Below are 27,185 nucleotides of genomic sequence, written 5' to 3'. Positions count from 1 at the left end.
TTTTTCTTTTATGCCAAAAATCATTAGGATATTAAGTAAAGATTATGTTCCATGAAGATATTTTGTAAATTTCCTAATGTAAATATATCAAAACTTAATTTTTGATTAGTAATATGCATTGCTAAGAACTTCATTTGAACAACTTTAAAGGCAATTTTCTCAATATTTAGATTTTTTTTATTGTCCTACCATAACAAACCATGCTTCAATGGAAAGCTGATTTATTCAATGCATCCCTTTTGACTGGTTTTGTGCTCCAGGGTCACATATGTGTAACAGCACTATGCAAATGAGATTTAATTCTATATACAACTCAAGAGTTGTATGAAACAAAACAAAGTACTGATGTAGGCATGAGCTCTCCAGCTAAGTAAAGTTCTCTGTTTTCTAACAACAAACACAGTTGAGAATTTATATAGATATAAACCAATGTGACCAATGATAAAAAAAAAAAATACATATAGAGAGATTATGAAAGCCTCATTTCAGGGATTACTTTCTTTAACGTTTCACAATACAATAACAATGAGAAAATATATGTATTTAATATAGGATAAACAACTGTTAAAGGGTGATGTTAAATATGTTGATGAATGTTGTTAACTAAAGATTTAGAATACGTGCAAATAAATGATGATGCTGTTTGCCATTATTCAGGAGCTGCCCAGGGACATCGCTAACAAACACCGCTCTAGATTTAAGATCTACTTTCAGGTTTCATTTAATATATATATATATATATTATTAAGCTATACTTAAAAAAAAGACATTTGTTTTTTCTTTGGTAAATCTTACATAATTGGAATATTTTAAAAAAAAAACCAATACATTATAACATTAAAATATATGAATATTTCCAAAAAAAATTAAATAAATCAATATGCATGTGTGAGAATTTATAATTATTATACACCAAAACAAATGATGTTCCATACTATGAGAAGATTTTAACCATGTGAAACCTGTGTATTCATTGTGATCAAACAGAAGAATACGTTCCTCATTGTGAGGAAACCCACTGTGAAAACACTGAACCTGAAGTGCAGCTCATTTCTTAATGTTCTCCTGAGAAGGACAGGAAATGCAACCAATAGCAGTTGAGCTTGGCTCTCCATCTGTTCAGGATGTTTGGCCACTCGTTCTACAGCCTTCGTGAGTTGTGGATCATGGGAAGTCTTTTTCAGCATCTGTTAATGGCTGGAAGACAGCATGACGTGACGTCTCACCTCTGTTAAAAGAGAAGCAAGTTGTTAAGCGTTGATACTGTGCAACTGATAAATAAATACTATCTAAAAAAAATGGAATTAATTGCTCTAATGTGCAGTCCAGCTAAAAACACAGTGACAAATTTAGTCTGTTATAATTAACCTCCAACGTGACATTTTTCTTTTTGAATTCAAACAACACCATTACAAATTTAGTCTGTTATAATTAACCTCCAACGTGACATTGAGACGTGGGGCCAGCTGTGTGGCTTCTAGCAGTTATTCAAAGGGTGATCAATCATTCTTTTTGAATTCAAATTAGACCAGTCTACGTATTTATGTAACTGACTTTAAAAAAAATAAAATAAAATAAAATGTTATGTCCAGTCTTAAAAAAATCTGATGACTTCTAAGACTACTCTAAGCATTTTATGCAATATCATATGAGATCTAATCTTACCTAAGTGCCGGTGATTATAATGTGTGAATCTTCTGTGATTAACTCGTCAGGCCTGGTATGGTGGTCTGGGCTCTGCCTCTATAAAACAGAACAGCACATACAACAATATGAAGCCTAAATTTAAGATTTTAAAAGGCAAAGAAAGGCGGGGAAAAAACGTCATATCCCAAGGACAAAGTCACATGTGTGTGATGCATCACAATTTCTGTAAAAAAGACACATTAGTAAAGGTTTTTTAGGTACAAAACAGGCTTTTTAGAGCACGCTGGAAATCATATCATTTGGATTCCTTAAGTGAAGTCCAGTTTTATGGCAAAAGTGGTAGCTCAATTTTTTTTATTTTTTTTTAATTACGTAATTACAGGAAAACAATGTAGAAAAATGTATAAATGACATCATTTTACATCAATATTTAAAAGAGCTCAGTACTAATTGTCATGGGTGTGTTGAATTTCAGTCTGGATTGATGCTGCAGAAGCAGAAACCAAGCGTCCAGCAAAATATGTTCACTTCTTTGGGTCAAGGACATAGAAGAGATACCCTTTGTCACTTTATTGCATTGTAGGACACAGTGTAATCTAGCAATCACCTAACAATGAATGAAAATCTAGATTAAATGTAGATGCAATGGTATAAACTCATTTCTTACTAAGTAAAGTGAGTAAAGACCAAAACTGCACCCCAGAGCAGAAAATGTCTGCAACATTTTTGAATGATCTCTCTAAGTTAAGTGGTTATATAAATTTAGAAAATGATGGAGAAGAAAGCGTACCGGGAATTTAAATACAGAGCTGCCTTGCAGTCTTAAATATCCAAACTCTTTGTGTGTGTGTGTGTGTGTGTGTGTGTGTGTGTGTGTGTGTGTGTGTGTGTGTGTGTGTGTCTTGATCATGAAATGGGTTACTGCCAACTCCTGACTTATTGTTCAGTCGAAGAAAAGATACAGATAAAAGCACAGAATGAAAATGAAGAGTGAAATATCTCTTTGACTAGGCAACATTTCAGAGATATATTTAACTGTATTTTAATCTTTGATAACAACAAATTATCTGACCGCAAAAATTAAGAAAATCTCACGAAAAAAAGACCCGCTTACACTAGAGTTAGTGTCTTTCTGCTCCGTACACATTTCCTGCACATAGATAACAAGAGAGAAATGATGGCATAAAGAGAGGTGAGCACCCCCACGAGGCACACTAGGGAAAGAAAGGGGTCTAGAGTCACGGAGACCAGCTCTGCACATCTCTCCCCGATAAATTGCCAGAATTTACCTACAGGACATCTAAAAGGGTCGAGAGAGACAGTTAGAACATGTACAGTGGAGGATTATTCTTAAAGAGATCCATCAGAACTACACAACAACATCCCTGTGTTACATCCTTCTAAAGAACAAAGTCATTTCTTGAAAAATCTTAAAGAAATTATCAAAAAAATAAAATACTGGTGTACTGGCAGAAGTTTGCCAACATACAGTCAGAAAAAAACTAGATCTCACATTAGAGACAAGCATTTTATTCAGTTCCAAAATAGAATTGAATTGAATTTAGATTGTGGAATCTATGTGTGAATGTTCTCTGAGGTACCTGCAAGCGGCACCATGCCCTGGTACAATCTCACACTCTCCTCCATTGAGACAGAAATCAGGCTGGACCACACAGAGGCTCTGACATGGCAGTCCATCCACCGTCACGTAGCCTGGGTCACATAAACATTGCGCTTCCTTTGTCCAGAGATTCACCACACATTTGGAAAACTCGTTGCAGGCAAGAAACTTGCAAGGGTCACCTTGATCAGCTAAAATGAAAGAAGAAATTAGACTCATCTCTCTTGTAGTAACAATTCATGAGCTTCTGTGAGAAATTCTGCCCATGTTTCTGCTTTCTAGACGGAAATGGCCAGCAAACTGATGTATGATGCTTGCAAAGCCCTTAGCAGGAAAGACTCTTACCTGGTTCTATGTCTAGGGAATGGCTGTCAATCTTAATGTCCAAATGCTGGGCTGCAGCATCACAAAACTCTTCCAAGACATGCTGGACAGCCTGAGTAATGTTGTACGGCACAGACTTGGCAAATTTTGCCTTGCTATTGACCACCACACTTCCGTTTCTGAAGTTTAGGATCTCTAACTTTGTAAAGCCTGTTAGGTTAGACTGTAGATATGGGAGTAGCTGTGCACAGAGGAGACAAAAACACCATTTAAAATCCACTGGACAATAGCAGGAGTTACCAGAAGGAATCGAAGCACTGAATACTACCATACTGCAGAACTGTATACTGTCTGATACAATTGTGTAAAGTATGCAATACACATTACGATGAGGCTGCAATATGCTATTGTAGATTATTGTGAAGTGACTCAACCACGTCACTTTCAATTCATTCTGTAGTCATCTTTGAAGAAAAAAATGGGATTGTGATCACTATAAGAAACTATAATTCCCTTATACTGTAATATGCCATTGTTAATGAGGAATCCTTAGATTAAGATGTTAATAATAAGCCAATCAGCAGTTGAAACAGCTGCACTCACCAATTCAACAAATTTGTTTTCCAGTGATCTGTATTCTGCGGAGCTCCTATTGAAAAGATCTTCAGAGAACATCATGTTTGTGACACGCAAACTGAAAAACACAACTAGTTCTTTGCCTTTGCTAGCTGTGGTCATTGAAGGAGTTATGAAATACTTCAGCGCTGGTGCTTTTGTAGTCTCCAAGGGATATCTTTCATTTGGAAAAGAGTATCCACTGTCATAACTCAAGAGATCGATGGTCTCAGTACTTACTACATCTATTTGATCTAACTCTTTTAAATGAATAAATGGGTCTTTAGTTTTCACATTCGGCGCTTTCTCATTTTCTGACTCAAATTCAATGTCCTGGACAACAGTTGATTGTACTTTTTCAGTTGGTGAACCGTAATCCATTTCCAAAGATGTTGGAGTAATGACTGATACATCTGTTAGGACTACTTCCTCAGTTCCCACATTCAGCACTTTGTCATTTTCTGTCTTCGTAAAATTAACATCCTGGCCAGCAGTCCATTGTACGGTTTCAGTTGGCGAATCATAATCCTTTTCCAAAGATGTTGGCGTAATGACTGATACATCTGTTAGGACTACTTCAAACAGTTCAAGGTCTGCAGGTGAAGTTGTCATAGGTGCAGGTGTCTCCATGGGTAGTGTTGCAGTCGCTTCCTCTTGTTTTACAAGGACACCTTCTGTCAGAGTGTCTTGCTCTGGAAAATCATTAATGATGGCTTATGAATTACATTTGAAGTTGTAAAATAGTTGCAAACTGAAAGTTAAATTTTCTGGATCAATATGACTGTTCAGCAATAATCTTAATTCTCTTATCCCCAATAGATGAGGAAGACTTTTACACTTTCTGCACTCATTGTCTTATTTTCTTTTAGCCTGTTATTCTCCCTCAACTCCAGTATCAAATTTAAATCAGAGAACCTGTAGAGTTCTGTATTCAGATCTGTGATTGGGAACTATACATTCATTGTGTTCAGAATTATTGGCACCCTTGGTAAATATGATCAAAAAAGGATGTGAAAATTAATCTGTATTGTTAATCCTTTTGATATTTTATTTTAAAAATGTACAAAAATCTAACCTTTCATCGAGGAATAAGAATTTAAAATGGGGGGAAATCTCATTATGAAATAAGTTTTTTCTCTAAAACACATTGGCCACAATTAATGGTACTCTGAAGTAAAACTTCAGATCCTACTCTGAAGTATACCCATTCCTATTTACAATTTTGAGAACAACAATTTAATAACCAGCATTCAACTAAACCAAGCATTGCTTCCTGTTTACCAGGAATATAAATATGAGGGAAAACAAAGGCCAAGTTCCTTTAATCAAACATCACAATGAGAAAAACCAAAGAATATAGTTTTTATGTGTAGCAACAGATAATTGAGCTTCACAAATTAGAAAGAAGATTTAAGAAAAGAGCTAGAGCAGTGAAAATCCCCATTTCCACCATCAGGGCAATAATTTAGAATTCCCAATCATCTAAAGATGATACAAATGAAGAGGATGTGTGTCTTTATAGTCCTAATGCACGCTGAGGAGGAGAGTTTGAGTGGTTAAAGGCTCTCCAAGGATTGCAGCTGCAGAGTAGCAGAGATTAGTTAAGTCTTGGGGTCAGAAAGCCTAAAAAAATGTCAAACAGCACCTATATCACCACATGTTGTTTAGGAGGGTTTAAAAAGAAAATAAATAAAGCAAAACTATAATCCAAAAACAGATAAGCCTAACCCTAACCCACTCAGATATATCCACCAATATGGAGCTGAAAATCATTTATTTCACTAAAAAAAAGTTGCTTTTTAGCAGCAATCACTCAAGATAGGTTTGGTGAACACAGAAGTAAAAAAGAACCCCATGTGTACAATGAAATATACTGCTGTATCTTTAATGTTGTTGGTGTATATTTCTGCCGGAGGTCCTGGACATCTTTTTTAGATACGTGGCATCATAGATTTTATCAAATAACAACAGATAAAAAAAAAAATCTAAACTGACTGTCCATGCTAGAAATCTTATAATAGGCCAAGGTTGGATCTTACAACAGGACAATGATCCAAAAACAAACATCAAAATTAAAACAAAAATGGGTCACTGGGCACAAAACCAAGCTTCTGCTAAGGCCATCCCAGTCCTCTGATTTGAACCCTATAGAAAATGAGTGGGGTGAACTGGCGAGGAGAACAACAATATGAAAATCAAAAACATCAAAATCATAATTACACCCACCCCAAATTCAAATTCTCAAACTAAAATTAAAATTTATATACATTTTTAAAATAAAAGATCAGTAGGATTAACAATGCAGATTTATTTTCACAGCCTTTTTTTGATCATATTTACCAAGGGTGCCAACAATTCTGGCCATAACTGTATGTCCATGTTTCAGATAATAGCTAAAAAAAACATGGCTATATTGTTAACAATTTCAAAGATAATCCTACATTTGTATTGAGAAACACACATAACATAGCTCTCTTACCCATCTGTGTGAGCTGTGGCTCCTCATTATCTCCAATAGTAGATGGTAAGTCCTGGACAACAGTTGATTGTACTTTTTCAGTTGGTGAAACATAATCCTTTTTCAAAGATGTTGGTGTAACATCTGATACATCTGTTAGGACTACTTCAAAAAGGTCAAGGTCTGCAGGTGTAGTTGTCAAAGACTGATCAGTTGCGAGTGTCTCTATGGGTTGTGAAGCAGTCTCTTCTTCTTGTTCCATAAGGAGATCTTCTGTCAGAGTGTCTTCCTCTGGGAAATCATTAAAGATAGCTTATAAAAGTCCAAAATAGTTCAGTGTTTCAGATGATAGCTAAATCTTATTTTATGAACATTTTCAATGCTAATTCTAAAAATCTCTTTGACCAAACATTTGTATTCAGAAACACACATAGCAGAGCTCTCTTACCCATCTGTGTGAGTTGTGGCTCCTCAGTATCTCCCACAACAGATGGAAGGTCCTCATCTCTCTTCAAAGCTGATTCTGTGATCATTTCAGGTAGAGATTCTGAGGCCATTGATATAGTAGGGAAAATAATAGCGACATCTGGTTCTGTGGTGTTGTCCTCTGTAACCAGATCTGGTATCTCAAGAACTCCCTCAATAATCTTAGGATTGGAGAGTTGGTCCTCAAAGTCTTCCACATGTTCAGGTTTACCTAGCTGGACACTGGTAACTGGCACAAATAGCAAATTATGACCTTCTTCAGGCTGGTAATAGTCAATATTCTCTACAAGGTAAGTTTCTGTGACAGAAGTTTCTGGTGGTTTAATCTTAATCATCTCTGCAGGAGGTTTGGCTGAACCTTCAGTAGTTTTGGGAACTTGACTTGTGATCTCTACAGCAGCCTGTTCAATTTTGATGCTGCCTTCATATTCTACAACATCAGCAGGTTCTGATTCATCGGCTTCTCTTTCAGGTTCCACCACCTCACCCTCTTCCTCCTTAGGTTGTACTGTCTCAGTTCCTGACTTTTTGGTTGCCTGAACATCATCCTCATGTTTCACTTTAATATCCTCATCAGATTTATGTTCCTGAACATCTTCTTTTGATTCTAAAATGACCTCTGGTTCTGGCTCTAAAACCTTTTCCTCAGGTTCGGCTACTTCATCCTGTTTAGTTGATTTTCCAAACTCATCCTCTGTTTCTGGTAGCACAACTGTTCCCACAGGCTCTAATGTGCCATACTCAGCATGAGTTTCTGTTACTATAGTCACTTCTTCAGGTCGTAATACCTGATCTTCTAAAACAACAGTATCTTCAGTTACGTCAGTATCATTCTCATGTCCAGGTACTTCTACAGTTTCTGTTGTCACAACCTTTACATTAGATAAATCAACTTCAGGCTTAGTCTCTTCATCTGGTTCAGCCATCACCACTTCTTCTTCTTCCTTTACTACTATTCCAGGATCCACTGGTTGAGGCACCTCTGGAATTTCATTAGAATGTGTCACTTCAGTAATTGGATCAATTGGTTCAGTTGAAGGTTGCAGGGTGATGCTAAAGTCGGTTGTGACAGCCAACTTCGGTTGTTCAGACCTAGGACTAACAGTTGTTGCAGTGGTGAACAAAATGTGGACAGTGGTTACTGGGTTAAATATGATGTCATCTTCTGGTATAGTGTTTAAATTAAAGTCACCATCTGCTGTAGGTTTCTCTGTAGTTCTAGGCTGTTCTTCGCTCGATGGTAATGCTGAGGTGTCAGATGAAGATGTTGAAGACAAATTGTTGTCTTTTTCAGCAATAACAACTGGTTTGCTGTCTTCCTCTACTGGTGGAACTTGAAAATTTTCTGTTATAAGTTCACCAGTTTCCCCTTTAATAGTTTCAATCTGGTGTATAATGACTGCATCACTCTCAGGTTCAGCTGTTTCTGATTCTGATTTTGTTGTTGTGGTGCTGTCTGTGTCCGAAGTTTGGTCTATAATGGTCTCCAAAACATTCTCATCTCCACCTGATGAAATATGAACTTCAATCTTTGGTCCACTTGTTGGAAAACTGAGGTCACCATATGAATCTTGATCAAAGGACTGCAAATTAACAGGTGTATAATTGTTATTGCATTTAAAGATGTTATGTTAACCTTAACTCTTTTAACTTTTTTAATATTTTCATTAAAGGTTGTGTCCTTATTTATTTATTTTAATTTGGTAACCATTTTTAAAGCAATAAAGCTGTGCTACATGTCAATTTGGAAAGCATCACAGGCATTTCTCTGTGAGCTGTGCTCCTTTATTCATGACTATATTGACAATATAGAATGGTATCTTGTTCTTATTTGCTTAATTATATGGCATTAGTCACCTCAGTTATAATTTCTTCAGAAACCTCAGGGACAGGCATTCTGGTTGTAGACTGGTCTTTGCCTGATGCAACAAAAAGTGTACACAACTATTAAATACTATGTGAAGAACTGTACATGATAATCAAACAAGATTTTATTTTTAATACACTGTAAATAGAAATACATGTTTTATGCATTACTATACTACTTATTATATTAATATACATGATTAATTTTTAAACATTTACCTGTCTCAAATGTCAGTGAATTAAGATCAAGAAGTGATGCCTTTTTGCTCAGTGCTTTAACTATCATATCCTTCAGACTTTGTCCTGTAGATGAAGCAACCGTGCCAATGTCCAGATTTACATCAGCAATGGTAGGTACAGTAGTCTCAAAAACAGCTGCATAAACTGCAGATAGTCCTCCAGCTCTGGATAAATAGTAGCAATGTCCATGTATATTTATTCATGTATCAGACACTCCAAACAATAGAAACTAAAGGTGATGTACACAAATACTCCACACATTATACAACACATATATACACATTACACACAAATGTAACTTTTACCCTTTAGGTGCTTCTGCCTCCTTGCATGTAGGAAAGGAAACAGAAAAAAAATCATATGCAACAACAAATCAGTCATGCACAAGTTTCCTAGTGAAATATGAATAGTAGCATGATGGTAGAGAAGCAGAATACAAACACAAATGGGTTTGTATTTCAGTGTGAATGTAAATTATTTTCACAGCAGTAATTCAGAGCTCACGTGAACAGCTGGTCACTGCTATTATAATGAAAGGCATGATAAATGAGTACACCTACCTAATTCTTAACACTTGGACATCCATAAATCCAGGAAGATCAGCAAAAGCTTGTTGCATCTGCAAAAAACAAACAAGCATGCAGTTTAACATCTTATGTTGCCCATTATATACGTATGGGCAAATGTATTAATAAGTACTGCCAGATAGCACAATTACTGTCAACATCAAGACAGAACAGAAAGATCTCCAACAGATTCACAGAACATGTGAAGTTTCCTACAATATCATTGAATAATCTGAGCCTCTTGCACTCTAAAAAGGAATTCAAGTGACATGCAACTTAAATACATGCGTGTTTGGAAGTTCTATTAAAAATTCTATTTATTGATTTAATTAAGCCTTTTAAATTGCAAACATTATATTGATGTTGATTATTACATCAGCTTAATACTGTGTCTAATTTAAACTCAGGTGTCTGTGTTTATTAAAGCACCCAATGATAGAATAGTTATCAATTCGAGTAAATAATATCATTTTCATATCTCTGTGCATTTGTGTTTATTTATAATTTACTGGTCTAAATACTGTATATTTATCAAAGTAAATGTGCAGAAAATCATATTATGTGCACAATTTCTTCTGGATCATTGTTTATTATTTTCACAAACCTGATCTTGAAGATGGTGTGACAGGTCATGATACAGAGGTGAATCAGTGTCTCTCAGTATCTCCTGATATCCATAGTCCATCAGCGTAATGCTGAACTCGATGACCTGATGTACTGGCTGCTCAGGAACCACATTATGAAGATCCAACTCCTGCAAATGTTTTAAAGAGCTATTAAATAATCACTGCGATTAATGTTTAACTAGCAAAATTCTCCAAAAGGTTTAAACAACTTTCTGGGTTAAATATTTTGGTAACACTTTAGTAGAGGGACCAATTCACACTATTAACTAACTGCTTATTAGCATGCCTATTATTAACATATTGACTGTTTATTAGTACTTATAAAGCACATATTCTGCATGACCATATTCTACATCCCTAATCCTACGCAATACCTAAACTTAACAACTACCTTACTAACTATTAAAATACTATCACACAAATTATCAAAAATACTAGAAAAGACAGTATCCTCTCAACTATGAACTCTCAACTCCTTTTTGGAGAGAAATTGTATCTCTGAGGATTTCCAATCAGGATTTAGTATCATAGCACTGAGACTGCTCCCATCAGAGTTTCAAATAACCTGCTCTTATCATCCAATCATAGTTGTATTTATCTACTAGTGCTACTGGATCTTAGCACTGCATTTGACACTATCGATCAAAACATCCTTTTGAGTAGACTACAAAATTATGTTGGCATTATCAAATGCCAATATACAAAGTTATTGCATTGTCATGGTTCAAATCTTACTTGTCTGACCGTCATCAATTCATAGCAATAAATGACGAGATATCATATTGATCACAAGTACAGTATGGAGTGCCACAAGGCTCAGTACTAGGACTGTTGCTTTTCACACTTAACTCACTTTAACCTAGTACAAGCGCCCGTACTTGTAACCCCTGACTTCACCAAACCTTTTCATGTAAAGACAGATGCCAACAACATTGGTCTAGGAGCAGTGCTCACCCAAGCGGTGCTCACCCAAGAGTCTGAAGGAGAGGAGCATGTCGTTGCTTATGCATCTCGCTTATACTCAGAGGAGCAGAGAAAGCTTACTCTGTCTCCGAAAAAGAATGTCTAGCTGTAGTGTGGGCTGTGGAAAAGTGGAGACCATACTTGGAAGGAAGGCCATTTGAAGTAGTTACGGCTCATGCTGCTTTAACATGGGCATTTCAACATCCAAAACCATCAGCCTTATCCGTTGGACAATACGTTTTGAAGGCTTCCATTTTACAGTGAGATACAGAAAAGGTCAGTGCAACGTAGTTCCAGATGTATTGTCCCAAAACCTAGTTCCCAATAACCCATCTTACTCACTTTTTTTCATGACTGCTGCTAATCTGCCAGTAGACCTCACCAAAATAGCAGCATCACAAAACAGTGATGATGAAATTCAAGATCTGATGGCCAAGGCAGGAAAGCAGCCATCATTAGATGTCACTAGGGTACAATATGTAATAGAAAATACACCACCTTTTCAAACCATAAACCAAGCTGCAAGTGGAAGCATTGGGAAAAAAGGGCAGAAGTTTTCTTGCAATATGCCAACAATAATCCTCTTAGCGGGCACCTGGGAAAGTTAAAAATGCTTCTTAGGCTGTTGGAGACGGTATATTGTCCCAGCATTCAAGCCGATACATGGAAGCATTGTAAGAACTGCCAAAGATTCAAGCTTTCTCAGGGAAGGCCATCTTGGCTATTACAAAGCATTCCAGTTGTAAAGTGGGTAGAGTTGTTCCCTTTGAGGGCAGCCAAGTCACCTCACCTTGCCAAAATACTACTAGAAGAAATCTTCACTAGATGGGAAACTCCTGCATATCTTGTGTCAGACATAGGAGCACAATTTACCTCTCAGCTTATCAGTCTAATATGCAAACAGAACCAAACCATACAAAACCCAAACAAATCCCACAGAGCAGTAAACAGAAATTTGAAGACCATGATCACATCCTTGAAGGGTTTTGCATGATCACATCCTCCTAGTCGTCCACCCCTCCTGGAACATAGAAAGAGCATCATCACCAATGGTGGGCACCATTGAGTGGTTGGCCCATGAAGGTTTAGGTTTTCGCCATAAATTCAGCTTGGCATGAAAGCACTGGGTTCACTCCAGCGGAGGTTGCTTTAGGACGGAAACTGAAAGGACCATTGGAAAGGGTTTTGCAACCACCGCCGGACCCTAGCAGCTCTGTCCACCCCTCCTTGGAACATCAGAAAGACCTCATCAATCAACTATCCAAAAAATTCCTCATTCTAGAAAGGAAACTTCTGTAATGTTTGCTCATTTCCAGTTTAACTACTCATCATCGTCATCTTCACTAAGGGACAAAGACTTCCTAGGATAAAGCACTACTTAACGGACAATGAACAGATAAGCTCTTTTCTTTAGTAATTCTTTACTGATTCTGAAAGCAAAGGAGAACATTTATGCAACATACTTTTTGCTTGTTGTTTGTGTCTTTATGAGGGTTTTTGTATGTCATTTCTTATATAAACACAAAATAGTCAGTGGAGTCCTCCCTTATAAATGTATTTGTAATTTGCCTTCTGGGAGTGCTCAGCAGGATGGTTACAACATGTTACCCTTGGGAGATATCATCAAGAAACATGGTGTTAGCTTTCACTGTTATGCTGATGCTCTATATTTCTTTGCAGCCCGATGAAACATACACATTTGCAAAACTAACAGAATGCATAGTTGATATAAAAAACTGGATGACGCATGTAATAACCTAAAACACTGTCTCCACTTGATGGCTGCTCTGTTTAATGGATAGTTCACCCAAAAATTTTAATATGATGTTTATCTGCTTACCCCCAGGACAGCCAAGATGTATGTGACTTTGTTTCTTCAGTAGAACACCATTGACACGCTATCTACAATCTCAATTAGGAGTGTCAGTGGTCCATTTGAGAGATATGTGGTGGTTATGCACTTATAAGTCTGTGATCTGCCGTAAAGTAAGAAGAAGAAGACTCTTCATGCACCGGCTGTTGAGAACACATTCAGGACAGTTCGGACATTGCGGTGAATCAGAGGTCAAAAACGATATAAATACTGTTCAGTTTCTTGCACAGACCAATCATTTCATATCTTTACACATCAATGTATCGTCACGAGCCACAGGGTTTAATTTTGTTTTGTTTGTGTATGTTTTTTTGACTATCAAAGCCATGAATCCCATTCACTTCCATTATATGACTGACTAAACATTCTTTCAACAACCACTAAAAAAAACAGAAATAAAAACAAAAAATAACACAAACTAAGACACAGCCCAACAACAACCTAAGATAAAAAGATATAAACTACTTTAAATATCTCAAGATCTATTTAAACAACTCCACAAACAGTATTACCAGCTTCATTTATTACTAACCAGATTGACTTTATTTCTGTCAGATGTATACAGAAGTTCTTATTGAGAATTAACAGAGGTTTAAATGTTGATGTCTTATTGAAAAAGTTTTGTTTGATGTCACCATCATGGAGATCAGTGTTTGTTTTAGTTAGGATCTTGACCCTTGACTTTTTCTGAGTTGCTTCTTTTACAGCAATTGCAGATGTTTTCAGAAAAAAGTTCTGCATTGATAAAGCAGATCAACATGTATGTTTTAATAACAGACAAATGACTGCATTAACGTAGTTTAGACAACTGCCTTTTGTGTTGTTTTGCTTACTTTAGTATTTGAAGTGTTATATGAGAAGGAAATAATGAACTCAAATGTAATAATAATAATAATAATTTGTAACCAATATTGATAAAGTATTTTAATAAATGTCCAATACTATTTAAAAGTTTAATACATCACACTTAGCACTCATCATACAAATGTCAACAAAGGTGACAATAAAAAAAATGCAGCAATGCATGCTGGGAGCCATGAATGTGTTTTGTATGCTGGCATGAAGTATGTCACCATTGTTGTGTTTCATATGTCTAATGTTGATGTTTGTAAGTGTATTAATGACACAAAAGATGTTTAAAAAAGGTTACCAATGACAGTATTTATAGACTCACAGACATCAATATTCAGCATTTAAAGTGCAACAACAGTGTTATCAGTTATTTATCTTCATATTGGTTATTTAAACCACTTTAATGCAGTCATTTGTCTGTTATTAAAACTGGCATGATAGGCTGCTTCTACAACACAGATATGTTTTCTGAAAACACCTGCAATTGCTGCAAAAGAAACAACTCAACAAAAGTAAAGGGTCAGTAGCACAACTAAAGCAAACACTAATCTCAATGATGGTGACATCAAACAAAACATTTTCAATAAGACATCAACATCTAAACCTCTGTTGAATCTCAGTAAGAACTGCTGTAGATGTCTGACAGATATAAAGTCAATCTGGGTAGTAATAACTAAAGCTGGTAATGCTGTTTGTGGAGTTGTTTAATCAGATCTTGAGATATTTAGTGTATTTTATCTTCAGTTCATCTAAGGCTGGGGCTGAAGAAAGTTGTAGTTTGTGTTCTTATTTCTCTTTCTTTCAATGCTTGTTCACAACAGGTGTTTGAATGATTGAAATAATGTTTCAGGAACATCATACTAACCCAAAATTAAGTTGAAAGAACGTTTGAGAAACATAATACCTTTTAAAAACGTTCCTCTAATGTCAAGAAAACTTGAAATTTTTTATGTTCCCAGAACCAACACTGAATATATGGAGAACATTCTTGTAACAACATTCTGCTAGCTGGGGAACATCCTCCACTTTACCCCATCCTCTGCCACCAGCATCTAGTCTATCATCTACTAAATATGACCAAGTCTCACTCATGTCAACAACACATCTCTCACTACTGGAAAGTTTCCCTCTGTATTTTCACTAAAGGAAGTCAAGCTTTTTCACATTTGGCTCCCAAACTCTGGAATAGACTTCCTGATAATGTTCGGGGTTCAGACACAATCTCTCTGTTTAAATCTAGATTTAGATCTAGATCTCTTTAGCCAAGCATTCACAAAATATATCTCATAATTTTGTACTTCTTTTATATCTGATCAAATGCACGTTATCATTCTTTGCTTGGTTTTAACACATCATTTTTTTGCTTGGTTTGAACAGCAGCTACGCTAATTTTTCTAATTGTTTCTGCCACGGGATGGGCATCCCGAGATAACTAGAAATTACACAAGCTACGCCTGGATCCAGCTCTTACAAAGATCTGAGATGGCCGAACACCTGAGAAGAAATGACACCAACCCCTCCGAGGACCTCAGATGACAACAACACTGAACCAACATACAAAACTACCAAATTTTGCTATAAGTTTGTTTACAACATATAATCATTGCTTGTTAATAGTTCACCATTTGTTTGAATACATGTCATTAACTAACTGCATGATTTTTACTGTACATTTCTGTCATATGGACGTCACCCTGACATATTCACCACTGATAAGATAATCCTAAATATAATGTAGAAACTTTAATTTTCTGTTAAGCTGCTTTGCAACAATTTGTATCATGAAAAGTGCTATACAAATGAACGTGAATTGAATTGAATTTAAGCAGGCTTGGGTAATTCCCCTATTAAAACAAACAACAGTTAATTCTACAGCATATGAAAACCACAAACTTCTCTCTATTATTCCTTTAATGTCAAAACACCTCAAGCTGTGTTCAATTAGTTCTTTTTTTTCTTTTACAATGACAGAAGCAAGGTTTAGTATTTAGTCCCCTCCTTTTCTCCACATACACCTTTTCTCATCATTTCTATGCAGATGATATGCAGTTCTAGCTGTTGTTCCAACCCGACAACTCCACCATCTCAGCTCATATCGCTGCTTGCCTTTCAGACACCTCAGCATAGATGAAGAAATGTCACCTTCAGCTCAGCCTAGGGCATTTGTGGCCTGATGGTTAGAGAGTGGATGGGTGAAATGCAGAGCACAAATTCAGAGTATGCGTTACCATACGTCACATCATTTTTCACTTATGACAACAAAGCTCCTTGTAACAGATCTCATTGAAAGAGCCAACCTGTCAGTCGACCACAACATCACTTTTCAACTGGGTTCTACAACAACAATGTCAGCCAGGACAGCAAGGAGCCTGAGCGAAGTGTATGATGACCAGTTTAAATTTATTACCCATATTGTTCTTCATTTGTAAATGTAGATAAAAGTATATGTGAAGTATAATGCCATCACTTCTCTTAATAAAAGTTAAAGAAGAGCTTAACTGTAGACTTCAAAATATCTTAACAAAGCAGTCAAGCATGAAAGATTCATGATCCCTTTATATCAAAGATATTGCTCCAAAGTTATTTAAGGCAACCATCTTCTCTACTCTAGTTAGATCTTTTGGTTTTTGGCAGATCCCTTTAGATTCCATGTGTGAGAAACTGACTACCATTATCACAACAATTGGGTGATTTTGAGGGTTAAGTTTCAATATGGTGTAAAGGCATAGATGCAGATGAACTGAGTTGTAAACCAGGGGTGTCCAGTCCTGTCACTGGATGGCTAATGACCTGCAGAGTTTCGCTCCAAATTGCTCCAACATGCCTGCCATACAAGGGCTCTATTCCAATTCATTTTTTATTGTCCTCCCTCACTAACTTGTCTCTGTCTTGTGGCCTCGGGTGTGTGGCACTGTTTACATTACACAAGTTCCCACTACTGGCAGAACCCGTACAATGCGTTTAAAAGGAATGCCCTAAGCCCTTGATGACCTGGAATCTGTTATGGAGGGGAAGTGTTTAGGCAATTCATGAGTGTGTGTCTCAAAGCGAAGTGGAACACACCTCAGTAATCTGGAAGACCTTGATTAGCTAGTTTAGGTGTGTTTAATTGGTGTTAGAGCTAAACTCTGCAGGAAGGTGGCCCTTCAGGAACAGGATTGGATTGAACAGGAACTACTTGTTGTAGACAAATACTCTAGACTTTACTCTATTACACCGGACAAGATGGTGGTGTGGGCGCATCGTGAGGTTCAGCGTCTGACCAGATTTTGTATAATAGTGTTAATTTTCCTGGTTATTTCATGGCTGTTCGCTCGATTCAGTTATGCGAACTACAGCTACAGTAAACAATCACTTTTGGACATCAACAAACGGTGTTCCAACATAGTTTTGGATCATCCTTTCGACTTCAGCAAACTCCCTCCGGAGCTACAGAGATCACCGTGGACAAGCGGATCACTCGCACCGACCGGAAATGTTCGGTGTTGCATCGAGATTGTAAACAAATATGGGGGAAGCGTGGAGGGCTGCCTGTTGAACTAAAACTAAACCCAAACCAGCCAGCTCTACCCAGCATTTTCTTTGCCAATGTACGTTCTCTGATGAACAAGCTGGATGAACTAAAGATCTGGACCCTCACACAGAAATGACTTATGGTCTGCAATGTTATGTTCTTCACTGAAACATGGCTCTCTAACGATGTCCCAAATAGCGTGGTGCATCTGGACGGATGCTCTATCTTTAGGGCTGACAGAGTAGCAGTAACCTCTTGTAAAAACAAGGGTGGTGGAGTATGCATTTATGTAAACAAATCATGGTGTACAGACTCTGTCATTGTTGATACCTACTGCTCTGCTGATCTGGAGTTCCTGATTATCAAGTGCAGGCCATTCTACCTACCAAGTGAGTTTACTTGCATTGTTGCTGCTGCAGTTTACATACCGCCGGATGCTAATGCTAACGTGGCTATGAAAGAACTTTGGGTTGCTATTAGCAAATTACAAACCTTGCACATTTATTGTTGCTGGGGACTTTAATCACTGCACTTTAAGATCTGTTATCCCTAAATTTAAAATGTCTCCTGCACTACAAGGGGACATAAAACATTGGACCATGTATATACTAATGTGACTGATGCCTACAAAGTAACATCCCTCCCTCAACTGGGTCAGTCTGACCACCTCTCCTTTGTTCCTGCTCCCCAAGTATACCCCGGTCATCAGTCGTTTGAAACCTACAATGAGGCTTACAGCCCAGCCAGAGCCAACCTGAGGAAGGGTATCTGCCAGGCCAAACTCATACATATCAGAGGAAAAAATTTTCCCAAATCAGAAGCCTTGGATGAACAGAGAGGTTGAAGAACACTTCAATTCTTCAGACCCCTGGGGTATGTGGCAAGGCATACAAACTATCACAGACTACAAACCACCCAGCACTGTGCCTCCCTCCAGCTCTGCCTCTCACCCTGATGAGCTCAATCACTTTTATGCTCATTTTGATCGAAATAATAAAGAGGTCTCCCTTAAAGCTGAGCATCCACCCAATGAACTGCCTCTCACACTCTCCACCTCAGATGTTTACTCCACTCTGTGTAAAGTGAATGCATGGAAGGCAGCTGGCCCTGATGGAGTACCTGGTCGTGTGCTTAAAGCCTGTGCGGAGCAGCTGGCTAAGGTCTTCACGGACATTTTCAATCTGTCCCTGGCCCAGGCAACAGTCCCCAGTTCTTTCAAAACCTCCACCATCGTGCCAGTACCGAAGCACTCCACTGCCTCAGCCCTTAACCTTCTAGAGTTGATCAACGCGAATAAACGTTTTGAGGCATCTTCTCCTGATAACCCTGAAAAGAACTTTAATTACTTTCAGTTTTGATTGTACAGATAGGAGCAAAACATCAATCGAATCTGTAAAAAGTCTACTTTTATTTGTATACACTCATAATAACAACAAAACTATGTGCATTTACAAAATAAAGAAAACAAACAGCCTTGGTCTGCGGTGATCTTCATTTAGAAACGCATCATTAAAATGAACTGTAACTCAGCAAATACTCAAAACAGAGACATGAGAGATATATCTATAGATATATCTCTACTTTTAAACTAAGCAAGTGCTACCAAAAACAAATATTCTGTGATAAAGTAATCAATATGAAAACAACGCGATGTCCGTCTTTTACGTCTCCCTTCATTATATCTAATGCGACCACGCCCACGCGCTATTGATATTATAATCATCTACGTGAAGCAGTGTCTAAACGCACATACCACAGCAAACAAAGCAGCGAGCCTGTTATTCAAGTTTTTTATTATTTTAACTGTTCGCTTGGCGCTGAGAGGAATAAGACATAATTCACCCCAAGAATATGCGCTGAGGATTACCTCAGGATTTGAGTTTTGGATTTCCTCAGAAAAAAGAATGAAGCGCTTTATCCAGCAGAGGTCATAAACATGAGTAAGTCTTTTTTTTTCATTTATATACTTGTATTAGTTTTCACATAACGTGTACACATTTAACTAGTTAGACTTTTTCCAAACTATAATTCCTGACTAAATTTATAATCAAGTGAAACATTATTTAGTTTCAATGACATCATCTAAATGTTCTACTGTACTACTAGTATCAGTGACCATCAAAATAATGTTAATAATGTAGTTTATCATTTAGTTTATTTGAGAGCACATAAACAATATACACTTTGGAAATGATAGATATGTGATGTTAATTTATATATTTCAACATGACACAATACCAGTCAATACCAGTTTGCTAAAGCAGTAATATTGTGAAATATTTTTGGCTATTTAAAATAACTGCTTTCTATTTGAATATATTTTAAAGCTTAATATATTCCTGTGATCAAATCTAAATTTTCAGCATCATTACTCCAGTCTTACTCCAAGTGTAACAATATACACTATACCATTCAAAAGCTTGGAGTCAGTATATATAGAAATTAAAACTTTTTAGCACACATGTGATGATAAATAAAAACGATTAATACGATAAATGTTACAAACGATGCTGTTCTTTCAATTTATCAAAAAAAAAAAAACCCTGAAAAAATATTCTCAGTTCTTTTCAGCAACAACAACAACAATAATAATAATAATAATAATAATAAATGTTTTTTTTTGAGTAGAAAATCAGAATATTAGAATGATTTCTGAAGGATCGTGTGACTGGAGTAATGATGCTAAAAATTCAGTTTTGAAACTCAGCTTTGATTGTTCCTAATAAACTGTTTAACTGCACTCGCAAGTGAATCTCAAGTTATTTTGGGGGATAATTAATTATATTCTAAATAAACTACAAACATAAAAATATATACATTTATTTTGTCCTCACATAATTTCTTTTAACTCTTCCCTCTCAGTCACACACCTGACTGAAAGGCTCATTATGCATTACGCATTATGCGGGCCTTTGTCTTCTCAGGTATAAATCACACTAATATGCGCCTACTCGCATATGCCCTTTCGAAACAAAAAGTGTCTTAGAAAATTTAAATCAATCTATTGTTTTCTGTGAGCGAGTAAACAAGCTGATTTTCACATTATTTTTAAGCAAAAATTCTAGGCTACAAGCTCCAGGTTTGACAGTCTTGTGTTCAAATGTTCTGTATGTGTTTTATGACCTTATTTCAGTGACTTCAGAATTGTAGTTTTTCACTAACCAGGCATAAACGTTGTTTTCTCAAAAACAAAATCATGTACATACATGCTATTTACATATTATTGTAGCCCAGTTTGTACTGAATACAGTGTTTTCAGACTTTAGCCATGTATATGTTTAGAAGCAACTGAAAAAGCACAAATTCAGGGCATGTCAAAACTTCTCCAGGCCCCCAAAACCCCCTAGACCTCAGAGGTTTAATGACTTCCGTCCTGTCACACTCACCCCCATCATTGCCAAGTACTTTGAGAGGCTGGTTGTATCCCATTTTAAATCCTGTCTTCCTGCTACATTAGACTACACATCCCATACCAGTTTGCCTATCACCACAATAGGTCAACATAGGACACCATCTCTACAGCACTTCACTCTGCCCTCACCCACCTGGACAGTCAAAATACACATGTGAGAGTGCTGTTCACTGATTTCAGTTCTGCATTTAACACTGAAATCCCCTCCAAGCTGATCTCCAAGCTCAGCCAGCTTGTAATCAGAACATCCCTCTGCAACTGGACTCCAGATTTTCTGACTAACAGACCCAGGTCTGTTAAATTAGATAACCTCTCCTCCTTCATCATCACCCTGTACATCAGTGTGCCACAGGGCTGCGTACTGAGCCCTCTTCTGTACTCCTTATTCATCCATGACTGTGTTCCTGTTTATGGCTCCAACACCATAATCAAATTCGCAGATGACACCACGGTGGTAGGTCTGATCAAAGATGACAATGAGTCAGCCTACAGGAATGAGGTGCAGCACCTGGCTGTGTGGTGTGCCACCAACAATCTGGAACTAAACAACCAGAAGACAAAGGAGATTATTGTGGACTTCAGACGGACTAGGAGTCAAGCACACACCCCCGTCTACATCAATCATCAATGGAGCTGTAGTGGAGCATGTGTAGAGTTTTAAGTTCCTTGGCATCCACATCTCTGATGACCTCACCTGGTCCCTAAACACCTCCACCCTGGTCAAAAAGGCACAACAACGCCTTTACTTCTCACGGAGCCTTAAGAAAGTTCACCTGAGTCCCAGGATCCTTGTGGAATTCTACCGCTGTACCATTGAGGGCATACTCACAAACTGCATCTCAATGTGGTACAGCAATTGCTCCACATCTGACCACAAAGCACTCCAGCGGGTAGTGAAAACTGCTCAACGGATCACTGGCACCCAGTTAAAGACCATTGAGAACATAAACAACAACCAATGCATGGCGTAGGGCAAGAAACATCAAGGATGCCTCACACCCTAACCATGGACTTTTTACCCGGCAGGAGTTACAGGAGCCTACGCTCTCGCACTAGTAGGCTCAGGAAGAGCTTTTTCCCCGAGGCTATGACCTTTCTGAACTCCACACCACCAATCTAACCTGCACCTGCTCTCTTACTGCTTTGGTCAAAGTACTTTACAAATATTTATTTGCACTACTCATATTTTGCTCCTACTGTACATTGTTCAAGCTATTAAACTGTACACTGTCTAACGTTGTTACTGTACAAAGCACAGTAAACTATTTCTATAAAAATATCATTGCACTACTGATATTTTGCATAGAATACATTTTTTAACAATACTATTGTACACTCAACCAACTGTAATTATTACCACTGTTCTTACGTTGCTGCTGTTCATAATATACATATAACCCTACATTACAGTCCTATTTATATTCTGTACATACTCTGCTTAATATTGTATATAGCAACTCCACTGTACATACTGTAAATTATAGCTTCACTTACTCTGCACTTATTTTTGTATAAAACACTATGTTCTCGCACTTCTGGTTAGATGCTAACTGCATTTCATTAACTCTGTACTTGTACTCTGCATAATGACAATAAAGTCTAATCTAATCTAGAGATCTTGAAATTTGCATTTTAGCAGTAGACAGCAACACAACCAAAAATATACAAGAAAACAGTTGAGAGCAGAATATTCAGGATGCAGTATAAGCGAAATAACTATAAAATTAACCACAGCACCCCTAATTTTCCAGCAGACAGTTGAGAGCAGTGTATTGTGGATGTTGCAGTAGCGGGACCTGCACATAGCTCTAATGGGCTATGAAGCTGTACACCTAATAGCTGTACACGAGGTGAATAATGCACAATATATTTTGCAAATCTGTACTATCTGTCTTAGATGTTAAGCTTAAACCAAGGCTTATTGACCTGGTGGTCATGACCTAAAATGACAGCAGAGCAAAGGCTGCTTGTACTGTAAGCAAGTTGTCACTATATTTTAAAAATAACTTTCTATCAACCACTGCTGCCAGTTTTTACAGTAAATGTATATAAAGTATATGAAGTATGTTATGTAAATTATGCTCCAGACCTGTGAGGCAGTAGAGACGTCTGGCATAGTGCGGACAGTAGTAGACTGATCTGGGGGAACAAACACTTCTACAGTTGCTTCAGTCAGGACTTCCTCTGAACCTGAACAACAGAGACTGAGCTTAGTTAAACTTACCAAAATGATGATAACTTCTCACTGAATACCAAAAACAATTCAACTATACCTTCCATTCCTTGTGCTGCATCATTTGTTGGCTCTTCAGTTATATTTCTATAAATTTAAAATGAATATGTATCATGATATTAAAATAATTTGAAGAAGTTTCTAGAATATGAAATAATAGTCACGATTCCAAGTGCAGTCTCACCTTTCAAATTTTTCACTATTCATATTCACCCTCTGTAAAGGAAAAGCAAACACATTATAAAACAAATTTGACAAACATTTTAAAGGAATAGTTAAATCAAAAAATTAAAATGTACTCACCCTCGGGCCATCCAAGATGTAGATGGGTTTGTTTCTTCATCAGAACAGTCACCTTTATTTCTATACTGCTTTATACAACAGCAAAATATTTGAACAAAATCACTTGCTCACCAAATCAACATCCCAACAGAAAGCGTTCCGTCAAAAAAAGATTCAAATCTGCAAAAAAAAACACCACAAAAATCCACACCACTCCAGTCCATCAATTAAGATCTGGTCAAGCAAAAAGCTGTGTATTTGCAATGAACAAATCCATCATGAAGACATCTGTCCAGCTAAAATATGAGCACTCTATCTATTATATTGCTTTCTCCTGTGAAAAAGTTGTAATCTGAATCAAGAGATAAATCTGCACGGACTAATACCGTTTACAAGGGAAATCAGCCCAAAACTGTTCTAAATAAACAAGTTGGTGGATTTTGATGTGAGAAAATAACAAGGGGGTGGACTTTTTCTCTGTTGGAATCATGGACCCATATTTTGTCCAGTTTGCATTAATGATGGATTTGTTGCATTCAAACATGTAGATTTTCACTTCACATGATGTTAACTGATGGACTGGAGTTGTGTGGATTACAAAAATGTCTTGATGGATTTGTTAATTGCAAACACACAGATTTTTGCTTCACCAGATCTTAACTGATGGACTGGAGTGGTGTGGATTATTGTGATGTTTTTATCAGCTGTTTGGACTCTCATTCTGATGGCACCCATTCACTGCAGATGATCTGTTGGTGAGCAAGTGATGCAATGACACATTTCTCCAAATCAGTTTCGATGACGAAACAAACTCCCCTAAATCTTGGATGAGCTGAGGGTGACTGCATTTTCAGCAAATTTTCATTTCGGAGTGAACTATTCCTTTCATTTTTGGTCATCTGACTAAACAATTCAGAATTTTAATTATGCTGAGATATTCAGGATAGCTCCCATTTCACAATCGCCCATAGATGTAGACACACTCAAAATAAAAAATTAAAAAATAAAATAAAAGGTAACCTAAAAATAGCAACATTTACATTAACTGATTTTATTAAAGTCAAACATTTAATTAACATAGATGTATCAACCTAAATACTTTAATTTATACAAACAAAACATTTAAACTGTATTCACAAAAATATGATATATTATATGATTATATGATATCTTTTGAAAGTACAGTATTGTGTGAATTTTTTTATTTGTTTACCCTGTAGACCATGTCTATGTGCTCCTGAGAATTGCTGAAATTCATGGCGAGATCTGAGATGCACATAGACTCATGCTGGCATTTGTGAACCCATTGCTGGTACTCTGAGCTGCTGGGAATTCTGTCCAGAAAGATCCGGAAAGCCTCCCATACAGCCTCCTGGCAAACTGACAAGGTCAATGAATAAGCCTTCAATACAACTTTCTGATAACAGAGAGGATATTTCTTTGACATGTTTTAGAGCCATGAGTTACCTCTCACTGTGTAGTATGTTTGGTGGCTTGCTATGACTTCCCTCATTGTCTCCTGCGGACATACTTTCACCTCTGACTGGAAGAACTCAGACCTCTTGATGCGATGCTTTTCCATTTCAAATCTAGTCCTCATCCCTGAATTCTGCTTTGGTGGGTTTGGCAGGTTTGTTAAGCTGATAGCGTGAAGGGTCTCTGATGGATTTAGCCTGCTTCTGTCTGTGAAAATAGCAACAAAAAAGGAATTAGCCAAAAAGAAAAGGTTTGTAACTTTTGTGGTAATTTGCCATATTTCTGCTTAAATGTTCTTTAGGAGGTTGATATTTCTCAGCTCTTAAACCCTCATGGCCTTTCAATAGGCCACACGGTCTTTTGCTACAACTGGGATATTACGCAACGATAGCAGATTTGTTTCTTCACTCATGTTTGAAGGTCTTTAAACGTGTTTTGGTGAAAAGAGCAAGCAAATTTACATTTTGAAAATAATGCTGGAACTGTTTGGTTTTACCTATACAAATTCAGCCTTTTTTGATTTTTGAAAAATTTTTGAATTTTGGGCCATTATTGCCAACAATTTGTTTAAAATTTTTTGAATATCATCTAAAGAAACTCCTAACAAAACATTCAAGCAAGACTAGTAATTATTATTATTATTATTATTATTATTATTATTATTATTATTATTTTACATAAATGGCCCATGATGACTTATTAACATGTATCTTTTAATCATTAAAATGAACCAAATTTTGTTGTTATTTGGTGGTAGAGGTCACTACTGGGGGGAAAAGCCAATGTTGCCCTCATGATCTATTCTTTCAAATTTATGGTCATTTTCTCCACTTTCCAATTCTGTTCACCTCTATAATTTGATTTATCAAAGCAAAATTTTGGTAACGTTCTACACACACTCTTCAATAGGTTATACTACTCATTACAATATATGTCCAAAAGAGCTGTGGTTATCGTACGTTCTACACAATAAAAAACCATAAAAATCATCCACAAACAAATTTAAAACCTCTTCAATAGGTTATACTACTCATTACAATATATGTCCAAAAGAGCTGCCTCATTTAAGGCTGTAAGATTGCACTGTAAAAATCAGCCATTAACAATTTTAAACCAAAATTTCTGTTCTCATCTACATCTTGTGATAAAAGCTGACTTTGTTACCTTGAATTCCTGCGACGGACACAATAAGGAAGAAGAGTGTGAAGAGATGCCCACATTTCAAAGACATGCTGACTTCAAGTCTTACATCTAACCCCTTGCTGTATGAAGACAGCACAAGACTTCAGGTGCTAAGTCCTTTTTCTTGGATATATCCGTCAGAAGCAGGAAAAGCCATTATGGTCCCTGAGACCTTGTAGCCAAGCACTGAGACCTAAAAATGGAAATAAAGGAAACTGGAAATTAAAAATGACTTTCTGTGTCTCAGAGAAGACAAAACCGTGAATGCAAAAATCAGAAACACAGAGCAGAAGGCAAGAGAGAGTGGGTAGAAATAAGAAATACTAAAACTGCTAAGGTAAGTCTTGGTGTAGAGGCATGACATTGTGTGACAGATTACGGTGAAGTAGTTAAAAAAGCAAGATCTGTTTCTGGAATAATCTGATTATCTGATGCTTAGACATAATCCCGCTTTACCTGTGGCCCACCCACCTCATCCGATTAGTGGCTTTTCCATTCAAGCATCTGTCAGCTGTCACCTGCAGTGCCAGTTCAATTCATCTTGGGCTGCTGACCCATCTCTGACCTCAGGAAGTAGCAGCGCTCACCCCAGTGCTGTTCCAATCATGCCTCCCATGTGAGTGCATGTGTTGCCAATGATTTCTGACCTTATTCATGGGTTTATGGTGGGTGTCTATTTAAAGCCTGTTGAGTCTGACTGCGTTTGAACTATGACTGCCGTGACAGGGATGAGTGGAGGAAAGTAATTTACCACTGCCATTGACAGTCCAAAGGCTTAGTCTATAAATACTAAAGCCTTGGCATCGGATGAATTGAATTGTAATATGTAATATAGTTTGTGTTATGCACATATTTGATCATGGTAAGGTCGGTAAAATTCAGTCCTTTGCATCCCAGATTGAGTACATGTTATTTTCATCATCTTTAGATGACACTCTGATCAGAGGTG

At 37.1% G+C, this 27,185-nt stretch overlaps 2 protein-coding genes across 2 annotated transcripts; both read right to left on the bottom strand.

Annotated features, from left to right (window-relative positions):
* Positions 1-833: 833 nt before the first annotated feature.
* On the bottom strand, positions 834-9,588 carry LOC109051512 (interphotoreceptor matrix proteoglycan 1-like; the record flags this gene model as incomplete). The annotated part of the gene is made up of 11 exons (XM_042777211.1): positions 834-1,228; positions 1,666-1,743; positions 2,762-2,947; positions 3,249-3,459; positions 3,614-3,833; positions 4,196-4,899; positions 6,687-6,956; positions 7,114-8,734; positions 9,009-9,070; positions 9,237-9,421; positions 9,563-9,588. Coding segments are annotated over 10 exons (3,525 nt in total), but the record flags the coding sequence as incomplete, so codon positions are not given.
* A 1-nt stretch (position 9,589) lies between these two features.
* Positions 9,590-26,327, bottom strand: LOC122148928 (interphotoreceptor matrix proteoglycan 1-like). The gene is made up of 8 exons (XM_042777349.1): positions 26,219-26,327; positions 25,046-25,261; positions 24,792-24,958; positions 23,481-23,512; positions 23,337-23,383; positions 23,153-23,253; positions 10,428-10,577; positions 9,590-9,876 (listed from the first exon to the last, which is right to left on the bottom strand). Exons 1-8 carry the CDS (start codon positions 26,283-26,285, stop codon positions 9,814-9,816), a joined length of 843 nt encoding a protein of 280 aa, XP_042633283.1. The 5' UTR covers positions 26,286-26,327; the 3' UTR covers positions 9,590-9,813.
* Between the last annotated feature and the right edge of the window lie 858 nt (positions 26,328-27,185).

Source organism: Cyprinus carpio, chromosome A20 (assembly GCF_018340385.1).
Source record: "Cyprinus carpio isolate SPL01 chromosome A20, ASM1834038v1, whole genome shotgun sequence".
NCBI lineage: Eukaryota > Metazoa > Chordata > Actinopteri > Cypriniformes > Cyprinidae > Cyprinus > Cyprinus carpio.
The sequence above is the reverse complement of the archived record's forward strand: the minus strand, read 5'-3'. Positions and strand labels throughout refer to the sequence as shown.